The sequence below is a fragment of the Zingiber officinale genome, chromosome 11B (assembly GCF_018446385.1).
Source record: "Zingiber officinale cultivar Zhangliang chromosome 11B, Zo_v1.1, whole genome shotgun sequence".
Taxonomy (NCBI): Eukaryota; Viridiplantae; Streptophyta; class Magnoliopsida; order Zingiberales; family Zingiberaceae; genus Zingiber; species Zingiber officinale.
In genome coordinates this window covers 82,613,570-82,625,768 of record NC_056007.1, presented here as the reverse complement: position 1 = coordinate 82,625,768, position 12,199 = coordinate 82,613,570, and the positions used below count along the sequence as shown (strand labels likewise).

Here is a 12,199-nt window from a genome sequence, read left to right as displayed (position 1 = left end):
GAGTAAAGAACCGTGGTAGAGAGTCAGCAAGAATTTTGATAAAAGCTAAAGAAATTAGATCCTTCTCCTCTTGATTTTCTCATTTCTTCTTCTTCTTTGCCGTTTAATTCTTCATTCGATAGAAACTCGTGATCAATGGCGTAGCCAGGGTCTTCAAATGCCCTAGGCTAAATTACAATAATAATAAAGCATATATGTATATTGAACATTTAACAAACATATAACATTTATATATCAATATCCTTTTACATAGTTTAAATTTCATGCAAAATACTTCAATATCTACTTAAGCTGTGCTCGATGAGGATTTAGAGTATAAAACTCATCTATTGCTGATTCCAAGTCTATTTTCTCAGGCAATTGTCGTTCTATATAGAGAATCATGCAATCATAAAGTAAATCATCATCCATCTTATTGCGACGTGTCGTTTTGAGAAATTTCATGGATGAAAAGGCTCTCTTTGCCATTGCAGTTGATACAGGAAGAGTCAATACAAGACGAATCAATCTCTGAATCATAACATAACTCTCAGCCTTTTTGGTCACAATCATTTCTCTATATAATGCAGAAAGAGTAGAAATTTGTTGAAACTCACGATTACAAACTATGTCAAGTTGATAATGTTCCAATTCAGCTCTCAAAGCATGAATTTCTTGTTGAGTAAAATCAGCTGGATAAAATTTTGATGCAAGCTTGCAAATGTCGCCCACATTAATTTTTTTAAATGAATCAGTAGGATCCAAAGATGAACAAAGAGTAAGAAGTTCCATTGTTGTTTCACTGAATCTACAATTTAGTTCCATCACTTGAAAATCTATTGCAGCATTAAAAATATCATAGTGATAATGATGTTCAACTGTGACATGATCCCGTTGTTGACAATAACAATTAACTTTATAACAACAACTCATATCAGACATCTTAATATTATGTCGTTCACAAAAAGTCTTTACTTTCTAAAAAAAAATTATCCCAACCATCTTCTCTAAATTTTAGAAGGATGACTTTTGTGGTTGAGACAAATTTTAAAGCATTCACAATGTCTTGTGATTTATTTTATAGAGCTTGACAAAGAATGTCAGTGGTTTCTAAGATATTTTCCATCAAAAACAACACAAATACAAATTCAAAACTCATAATTATGTTGCATAAACCATAAGCTTCCCACGTATTGTACCATTTGGTCCATTGTCATTGAGATTTCCAAGGATCTTACAAGTTGTTGCATACATGTCTATCAAGTTCCTAACAGAATCATAATGAGAGCTCCAACGAGTAGCACCGGGTCTATGCAATGTACCAATTTGATTAGCTCCTGTACCAGACTCACACTCACCAATAGCCAACATATATGTAATCTCTTCTTGTTGAGCAGATTGTAAATCACTAAGACGTTTAGAAGATGAGGTGACGAAGTTTACAATAGAAGTCAAATAAGAAAAGAATTACCAAATAGAAGGCACATCCTTAGCAGCTGCAACCAATGTTAACTGTAAACGATGAGCAAAACAATGTACATAATAGGCATATGGGCAATCTCTAAGAAATAATGCTTGAAGCTCATTCGATTCACCACGCATATTACTTGCACCATCATACCCTTGTCCCCTCATGTTGTGGATTTGAATATTATGTTGAACAAAAATGTCAGAAATTGATTTCTTAAGATTTACCGATGTTGTGTCATCAACACTCAAAATCTCAAAGAAACGTTCCACCAAAAAACCAGAATTATTAACAAATCTTAAAATAAGGGCCATTTGCCCTTTTTTAGATTCATCTTGAGCTTCATCAACAAGAATACAAAACTTGACATCTCCCAATTCATCTCGAATCATTGTTCTCACTTTATTAGCAAGAATATGCAATATTTCCTTTTGAATTTGCGAAGAAGTGTATTTAGCATTTTGCGGGGCATTATGTAACACAACTTTTGCAATTTCATCATTTAAATGTGCTTGAAATTTCAATAATTCAATAAAATTTCCATGATTTAAGGAACTCTCTGATTCATCATGACCTCTAAAAGAACATCCTTGAGTTGTAAGTCATAATAAACCTTCAATTGTTGCCTTTAGACGCAACATATTCTTTATAATTCATCCATAGATTGAGCATTCATCACTTTGTCAATATTTTGCTTTGGTTTCATCAAGTCCTGAACGCATTTCACATATCTATTATGTGATGAAGACAATAAACCAACATGAATAAGAAATGCACATTTTCCCCCATCATTAACTCTCTTCCAATTGTTAAACCCTTCAGAAACAAGTGCAGAACGAGCCATTGGATTACTTGTATTCTCAAAAAGAAAGCATGGAAAACAATATGCTTTGTCCTTTGAAGGTTAATATTCTAGCCAAGGAAATTGTTTAAACCAAACATATTGAAATCGACGATTTTTCTTTCCAATTTTTGTTGTTGGATACTCAACAAGCTTGGGTTGATAAGACCCTTCTTTGATATATGCTCTTCTAATCTCATCCCGCTCATTAACAGAGTATTCACAAATCAATTTTCGCAATCCTGGATCTTGTTCAATAGAAGAAATATCAAATTCTTCTTCTCTTTGTTCTATTGGCCTAGATACAAAAGGAGACTGTAAATCGGAAGTCGAGGATCCAACTGTTGGTCTAAGAGGTATATCACATTGTAATTGATTATCATATTCAGATTGGTCATCTCTTTTCCTAAAAAATGACAGTAATATTTTTGGCTTTTTATTTGAAGGTTGTTGGTATTCCATTTAAAACATAAGGAAAAAACAATGATAAAATAATTATTTATAACTTAAGAACAAAAAACTAACTACCAATCAATTATAACAAACTCAATCATATTATTCATTTTAAAATAAACTCAAACACAATAATAAATCAATTTATAATATCACAACATTCCCAAGTATCAGAACCATAATTTTTAGATACTTTTAAAATTCAAATCATTTCAAATAAAATCACAACTAAAAATTTAAAATTACTTGTGATTTATCACTTCAAGATAAAGAGAAGTCCACTTCCTGTGCTAAGCTGAAACTTGAAATACCTAAAATCAAAAACAAAAATAAAGGACTTAAAAAGAAATAATTGTGGGAATTTAGAAGTAATCTAAGCCCCTTGAACTCATCCAAAGAAATAAAACGTGTTAAAAATATTTTCTTTTTTTATTATTGAATTTGAGTTTCTAATTGTTGTTTAAATGGTTTGAGATTGTAGTCTCAAAAGCAGGACTTGGCCGATTGGCAAAGAATTTAATTACAGCAATCACAAACCATTAAAAAGAAAAAAAATGGAAATTGCTGTAGATCTGCTCATCTGCAGAACAGGAGAGCCAGGTGAGGTGCAACCCAATTCATTTTCTTGCCCCCCTATTTCGATTGATTTGGAGAGAAATAGGCAAAATTGATGGAAACAGGTTGGATTTTGACGAAGGACGAAGAAGACGAACAAGATGTAGACGGAGATTACCACTTACGTGACTTACCCATGCTTGAAAAGCTATTGCAAGTGGATGAGTGAGGAGAACCAGTGGCTGAAGAAGGAGATGATGCGCTCAAGGACGGTCACCACCTCGATGTGTACTTCGTGCCAGAGGAGGAGGGTGGCGAAAAAGTCACTTGGTTTAGGTTTTAGCGCCTGCTGCACTCGGCTCGATGTGGAGTTACACTGGGCGGCAAAAAAATAATAGGGATTAGTGTGTTAAAAGTTGTTGGGCTGCACTGGGCTAGAGCCCAGTGCAGCCCAGTATTAGCTACGCCAGGTAGGAAGCCCAGTTGTTGTTAATCTAATTTTGTTACTGAGTATATATGGTTGACTAATTTGATGGATTAAGAGTACCAAACACCAGGCAGGAAGTCCAGTCGGGATATGCGATTCTCAATTGATGAACTCTAATGTGGGATTCTGACAAGAGGTCAGGATGTTCGATTCCCAATAGATTGAAGTTCGGATGTGCGATTCCGATAGAAGGTTCGGATGTTCGATTCTCGAATTGACGAAGTCCGGATGTGTAATTCCGACAGAAAGACCTGGTGGATCAGATTAAACGTCGAAGAGGTAACTCAACATTTGGTAAGTGAAGGCAAGTCACTAGAGGAGAGTGACTTAGTAAGGACATGTTCCTGTTTGAGGGGACAGTAGGCATTGGTCTAGTTTAGGTCCATTTTGGAAAACCTAAACTGAGACCATGACTAAATCCTGATCTCGGTGAGATAGGATCTAACTCATAAATCTATATAAACTATTTATGCATATATTTTCTAACTTTATATTGTAGAGAAAAATATATATTTTTGAATTTTGCACGCATGACAACTGACATTTCTTGATTTCGAGTTCAGAGTCAAAAGATATAACCTCCGGAAGATTGCTATGTCAAACCAACAGTTGGAGGTACCTCGCATGCTTCTGGAGGCGCCTTGAGCTTGTTGGAAGGCAGCTTGAAGAGTTTTTTGTAGGATCAAATGGGATTTAGATATCTCCACAATGGTATAATATTATCCACTTTGGGCCTAAGCCCTCATGATTTTGCTCTTGGGCTCTACCCAAAAGGCCTCATACTAATGGAGATAGCTTTTCTCTTATAAACCCATGATCTTTCCCATGTGTTTTCAATGTGGAACTATATTTGCAACCTTGCAACCCCAACAATCCCCCCTAAAACAAAGGACCACAGGCTTCCCACGTCCGATCCTCGACCCACCAGGTCTTCCTGTCCCTCGGTCCACCCGACCTACTAGGACTTCCTTGCCTAACCGCAACTAGAACTTCCTGCCTGATGTCTGGTCCTCTTGATCCGAACATAGGAGCTCCCACTTTCTTTGTTCGAGGTCAATATTGTACCTACATGACTCAATCAAACCATAGCTCTTGTGCACAGTCGGCGGTTAAACCTTCTGGCAGTCAGGGCTCTGATACCATTTGTATGATCGAAAAGAATTTAGATATCTCCACAATGGTATGATATTGTCCACTTTGAGCCTAAGTCCTCATGTCTTTACTCTTGGGCTCCCCCCCAAATGCCTCATACTAATGGAAATATCTTTTCTCTTATAAACTCATGATCTTTCCCATGTGTTTTCAATGTGAGACTATTTTTGTAACCTTGCAACCCCAACACTTTTAAGGCGCCTTCCAGAGGATAAAAATCAAAGGTTGTAGATTCTATCATCACCAAAGATAGGGGATAAAATTTGCTTGTGAAAGTGCCTCAGAGGAGGCTAAAGGCGCCTTCCATAGCCTATATAAGCTCTGTTCGAGCAACATTCAAGTCACAACTCATTCACGACTTCTTTAAGCGATCTTTTGAATTCCCGACTGCTCCGACTTTATCCTCTCACTATACTATGATTCTGCTATGCCCTACTACTACAAGGAAACAGTCCGACACCGAGCTTGATCCAAGAATCTTCACGTGTTGGGTAACGAAAGTATTGTTAATTGTTTAATTATTGCATTAAGAAAAGTGTAGGTTGTTACACTTGTCCTTTTGATTTTATTGTACTCGATTCCCTCTTCCGACGGTTCTGGAAGAGGATTATAGTAGATTCCCCATCGATACGGTCTGAAGGATTGTGAGTCTTGGAGTAGGAGTCGCCGAAGGCTCCGAACCAAGTAACCGATCGAGTTTTCTTTTTTGCTTTTATACTTAGTTTTTCAGCTGCATACTTGTCTTTATAAAACTGAAAAGAAGTTTTTAAAATAACGTTATTCATCCCCCTTTCTTTCGTGCGTCTCGATCCAACATAGGTGTCATGTAAATTTCTTCATGAAGATCACTATTTAGAAATGCATTCTTGACATCCATATGAGATTTTCTCCTTTGATAAATAGAAGCAACAACAATCAGAGTACGAACAGTCGTCATTTTTATAATAGGAATAAATGTTTCCTCATAATCCATGTCATACTCCTGAGAATAACTTTTAGCAACAAGACGAGTTTTGTATCGTTCGATAAATTCATCAGATTTAGTTTTGATCTTATATACCCAATAAGAACTAATAGCGATGCAAAGCAATTAGTTCATCAGCCATAGTACTCTACCAAAGTGGGTTACAAATAACTTCTCTATAGGATACAAGCTCAAAAAGACAATGAACAAATCCAACAAATGAAGAAAAAGAATGAGAATAACAAGAGTAAGCAAAATCTAGTAGTTTAGTAGACTTATGAACATGAGTAGATTGACGACGGTGGAGATAAGGATCATCTGCAATCTCAGGAGATGATTGGGTAGTGACAGAAGGAGCATGTGGAGCGGATATATCGGGAAACAAAGTACCAAATTCAGTTGAGTTACCAGTAGGAGCAGTGGATGAAACTTTCTCAATGTTGGTATTGAAAGGATCAATGTAAAGTAGATCTGACTTGTCATATTATGTGAACTAGCTGGAATAGAAAAGAATGAAATATGCTTAAGAAACACAACATGATAAGAGACATACAATTTTTTATTAACAGGATCAAAGTAATGATATCCTTTTTCACTAACACTATAATCCAAAAAGACACAAAGAGTAGACTGAGACGCTAACTTATGGCGATCAACATATGGACGAAGGACAAAACAAGTACAATAAAAAATATGCAAAGAGGAATAGAGAGGAGCATGCCCATACAATTTTTCAAAAGGTGACAAGCCTGAATCGTGTGAGGTTAGAATTCTATTAATCACGTGAGTAGCAGTAAGGATTGTTTACCCCCAAAAGGTACTAGGAATACTTGTAGATAATAAAAATGAATGAGTTGTTTCAACAAGAAGCCTATGTTTCTGTTCAGCCACACTATTCTATTCAGGAGTATCTGTACACAGGGTTTGGTGAATAGAACCATCAGAAGTAAGTAAATATGAAAAATGATTCAAACTGTATTCACCCCCCCCCCCCAAATCACAACGAAAACACTTTATGACACTAGAATATTAAATTTTCATAAGAGTTCTAAAGTTGTTGAAAATGATAAGATAATCATATCTGTGTTTCATAAGATAAACCCAAGAACAATTATTAATAAATGAAACATAATACCTTGACCCCTTTTTGTAGGAATAGGAGAGGGTCCCCACACATCAGAAGGGATAAGATCTAATGAAGCAAAAGAAAAAAAAAAGACTTTTAGAAAATGATAAGGTAGAAAATTTAGCCAGTTTACAACCACTACAATTAGAAATATCAGAACTTTTTAATGGTCCTAATACTCTTGTAGAAGCTAAAAACTGCAAATGAGATGCTGAAATATGACCTAAACGAGAGTGTCGTAAATAAAAATCACAAGATGAACAACTCAAATGAAAAGATGATAAATCGACACTCGAAACTACAACTTCTGGTACTTTAAGTTGATCTAAAACATAGAGTCCTCTTTGCCAATGACATGCCCCAATTAGCCTCAGAGATTGTGGGTACTGAACATAACAATTGGATGAAGAGAAAAAGAATAAGTATCCAGACTCACATAATTGACTAAAAAAATAAGATTTAAAGTAAGATTCGAAATATACTAAACATCAATAAGTGATAAACAAGATGTGACAATTGAACCAACACTTACTAATGATATAAGAATATCATCAACAGTCACAATAGATATAGATGCACTGAGAGAAAAAAGAAACAAAAGATGATAAATTAAATGACATATGATGGGAAACAGTAGAGTCCAAAATCTACAAGAATGAAAATATACCTGAAATACCAAATGATAACAAATCAATATGAGAGGAAGCTGACATGACAGAGAACTGTGAGGCAAAGGACTATTGAAACTGCTCCAACATATACGGATCAAATTTTCATGAAGCATTTGTACAATCAGGCATGATGACATAACGAATAATGCTCAGAATAAACAAACTATAAGGAGACACATTTGTACGATCCGTAAAAATTGGTGTCAGGATGACCTGTGGTCACACAAAAAATTCGAGGCAGAAAAGGATGCCCGCGTAGAAATCGGTAGCACAAGGTATCTGTGTCAAAATCGGTAAAAAAAAGTGTCGATGCTGAAATCGGTAACACAAGGCATCTGTGTCGAAATCGATAGAAAAAAGCATCAGCGTCGAAATCGGCAGCACAAGGTGTCAACGCCGAAATTGGTAGAAAAAGATGTCAGCATCGAAATTGACAATATAGGACGTCAACACCGAAATCCTCAAAAAAGAGAGTTGACGTCGAAATCAGCAACACAGGGTGTAAATGCCAAAATCGGTAGAAAAGAGTGTTGGCGCCGAAATTGGCAACAGTAGTAGAAGACGACAACGACAACGGGAAGCAGTAACAGGGGCGGCAGAAAATTTAAGTTAGATAAAGAGAACCATTCTGATACAACGTAGAAATTAAGAAAAAAGAAAAAACTAGTCATATTATTGAATCCAAAATTAATACTATAAATACAGAGTATAAAGTCCTAGAGTATCTATATCAACTATCATATCCAAAGATTTTATCCTAAATTTTACATAAAGTAGCTAAAAAACCTTTACATAACTACCCTATCTATTCTCTAAATTTAGATTTAATGAATAGTGATTATCTAAATTTAGAGAATGAAACCTTTATCCTAAAAGTAAAATAATATTTCTTTTCAATCTCTCTCCTTTTACTCATTCTTTTCAATCTCTCTCTGCTTACTAATTCCTAAATATATTAATCAAAAAAATAGAAGAAAGAGGAAAAAATAATAAAAAATTAAAGATAATAGAAATTTTAGGGTAGTTGATGTATTGTGTAGTGAAAAATAATTATCTAAATTTAATAAAGGAAGTTATTTATCCTAAATTTTAGATATAGTGATAGAAAAATTAACGTGGATGTTCTTATATATAGTTAAGTTAAGAAACACTAAACTCTAAATATAAAAAAAAAAAATCAAATTATCCTAAATATTATAAATAAATAAATATATATAATCTATAACATTCATTATAGTTAACATAATTTATTAATGTTCTTGGGAATTGATGATCCCTATCTATTTTAGCGGGTTCGTAAATCTCCACCCATACATATTAAAAGGGACTATCTTCTGGAATAATACTCTGACGGACGATAAGAACAAAGGTAATGACTTAGTCATCTTCATCCACAATACAATTCTTAAAAAAAAACGGAAAAGGACCTTTCATCATGCTTGTGCAACAATGTTTCATTTCTTCCGTCCTCTGTACAATTGAAAGAAAAGAAACAGAAACAGAAACAGATACACCCTTTTAGGATGAAACACACAGCGATTGCGATCGAGTTTACAAAAGGTACATAAATAAAAAGTACTACGACGAAACAAAGCACGCACTGAAGAAATCAATATATCAAAGAAGCAAAGAACAACTAGTAGTTCTCTCTGGTTAGTTAATTAAACAAACAAGACCCACTTGGCCGAGGGCTTCTCTTTGAAGGTCTGCGAGTGCATCAAATTGGATACGCCGCGGCTCTCCTTCTTGTTATTCCACCACCTCCTCGATCCACTCATCAGCTTCCACCAAACCTTCTCCTTTTTCCTCGTTTTCTCACTCTTCTCCTTTTTCTTCCCTTTCTCTTCTTCTTCTTCCTCCCCCTCCTTCCTTCCGTCGGCTTCGAAGAAAACCAGGGACTGACTCCTTGTCAGCCCGCTCGCCACCACACAAATCTCTCGTCGGAAAGGAAAGGAAACCCTGGCAGTACTCTCCGGGCTATGGCTGTGAATGGGCGAGGAGTCCTCCGAGGAAGAGACCTCTGCGTCGTCGTCGTCGTCCGAGGAGCAAAGCGAGGAGGAGACGGACGAGGATCGGAGGTAGGCGGCGGTGGAGGAGTAGTGGTGGTGGTGAGGCAGGCGGGAGAGGCACTCCCGGAGGCAATAGGGGCAGACGCCGGTGGCCTGCCGGTGTCTCGGGTGACGCCGGCACCGCCCTCCCTGCTCCGCGCTCGTCGATGGCCGCCCCATCATTCAACTTCTACTACTATTGGCTGTTGCATGAGCCGAGGGAAGATACATATATAAATAGGAAGAGAAGAAGCTGCGAAGGTGCCTTGGGATCGACCGCCTTCGAGGATACTTCGTGGATGAGAACGACACGGAGGAGGCCAAATCCATGCTGGCGACGGTTGGATTGGACTCGGACTCAATTGAGAAAGCCCACGTCGCTGGGCGAGGAATGCCAAGTCAAACCCCTGCTGTATTAATTGCCAACACCTCCTTAATTCCTTCGTTCGGACGATGAGGATTAAAACAATATTAAAAAAAAAGGTCAAAATCAATTACTTTGGGCCGAAAACGACGAGTCCATTACTTTTTCTGATTACATGATCCCACGACTGTACACTTCGATTGCACGCGTATCAAACGATAGAATGGGTGAACTCTTGGGTTCGAAAGATTCAGTATCGTTAGTTATAGAAAATAATACTGCAGTAATCGGCAGTTAGCAAGGGAGCAACGGCCGGTGGAATCACACGAGCGCGGAAGCTGCCCTCGCCTCAAAAGTCGTGTGCGCGCCCTTTTTTACACACGTGCCAACCGACCCTACCATCCTCGCGAATCCCATCATTCTTTGTCGGATGTAGTGCCGTGGGTCCCGATCGACGAGCAAGGAACGTTTTGTAATTAAAATGTGTCATTTTCGTAAGGCTACGGATTACTTTGGATGCGGGCTACGAATTAATTTTAAAATTCATAATTTAGTTAAATCGAATAAAAATATTAGTTTAATTATTGTTATTTAAAATATAATTAATTAAATAAAATTTAAATTTAATTATTTTAATTTTTCAAATATCAATTAATTCGATTAAAATTAAATTAATTAATATTTAAATTTAATCAGTTTAATTGATTAAAAAAAACTTAAACAATTAAAAAATTTGATTTATAATTTATTTAATTTTAACTGAATATTCAATTTTTAAATACGTCCCCACCGTCGCCGAAACTAGTCTTCCGGGCCACATGAATAATGCGTGCCACGGAGTAGGAGCGGAGTGGTGGAGAGTGAATGGCAGGTTTTAGGCTGGTGCTGCGGGAAAAAGAAAGGACATGGCGTTGGGTTCGTAGAAAGTTGGAGAACGATATAATTTAGGGTTTCCATTATGGTCCACGGACGTCGACGTTTGGGTCCGGATTTTATTGGGAAAATAACCATAAAAAGACGAGAGGAATCGTGGAATCGAGCGTGGAGTGGTCGGCAGGTCCGAATTGTTTGATGGTCCCGGCGATCACATTTTAATTACCTGCCATATTTTACTTTCCTACTTTTAACTCTCTCTAACTCGTGTTGACGGTGGGTCAGATGGGGAATAGTTCAGCTCAATTGATTTGTTTAATTTTATTGGCTCAATTAATCAATCCATGAGCTATTATGCTTAACTAGCCCATTATACCAATTTAAATGGATTGATTAGACTAGTTGTTAAGTGATACAGTATATAAAGATGAGGCTCGATAAGATCAGACAGTCAGAGACGTGGCAGTTGAGGATGGTCCAAAGTCAAGGAGATACGACAGTTAAAAATTAAAGAGACGTGACAGTCAACAGTTAGGGGAAAGAAGGAGTTAGACCACCTGACGTCATCAGCCGCATAATTCCCGGTCGGGTACAAACAGATCAGGGTCTGAGATCAGAGACATAATATGTAGCCTGAAGTAAGACCTGACCTTTCCTGATTGGTTGGGTTTCCTTAGCCCGATCTGCATAGCCAGACCTGGTATTCTCGATAAGACAACTCTCGGTCGGCCCCCTAGCGAACCCAGCAGGAAAGATGGGGCCCACACCACAACTCGTCTCCCTTATCAAGACTCAAATCAGGTGGCTCACCCGAACGGTCGTATCAAGCAATCCATAGCTAAACCTGGGCGGGACAGAAAAGCACTAGGCGACAACAATGGCAGGGAATCATAGTCGCCTGTTAGAGAATAACTGTCATGCATCAGGAAATATTCTGGTGGTCTGCTATCATCTGCAAATGGAACATTCCTTCAACCAATGAGAGGATACCACGTGTCCTCCATCACCCGACAAGCTCTAACACCCAACATTCTCTGACATCGATCAGTCTCGAGAGGTACACATTGTCATATAAAAAAGGAGGTCCTCTCCCTTAGCCAGGAATGCGCACACACACATTCGCGCTCATCTTCTACAGTTCTTTTTTCCTTCATACACTGTTCTTCTGGGGAAAAATACCTAACTTGAGCATCGGAGAGCCTGCGCCAGAGACTTTTT

General features: G+C 37.4%; 2 protein-coding genes across 2 annotated transcripts; both read right to left on the bottom strand.

Moving 5' to 3' along the window:
• Positions 1 to 282: 282 nt before the first annotated feature.
• On the bottom strand, positions 283 to 1,839 carry LOC122034096 (zinc finger MYM-type protein 1-like). Its single transcript, XM_042593224.1, has 3 exons — positions 1,451 to 1,839; positions 1,179 to 1,387; positions 283 to 815 (listed from the first exon to the last, which is right to left on the bottom strand). The coding sequence occupies exons 1-3, from the start codon at positions 1,837 to 1,839 to the stop codon at positions 283 to 285; spliced, it is 1,131 nt and encodes a 376-aa protein (XP_042449158.1).
• Positions 1,840 to 9,132: 7,293 nt separating this feature from the next.
• Positions 9,133 to 9,982, bottom strand: LOC122035377. The gene has a single exon (XM_042594785.1). The coding sequence runs from the start codon at positions 9,925 to 9,927 to the stop codon at positions 9,358 to 9,360; it is 570 nt and encodes a 189-aa protein (XP_042450719.1). The 5' UTR covers positions 9,928 to 9,982; the 3' UTR covers positions 9,133 to 9,357.
• Positions 9,983 to 12,199: the final 2,217 nt, after the last annotated feature.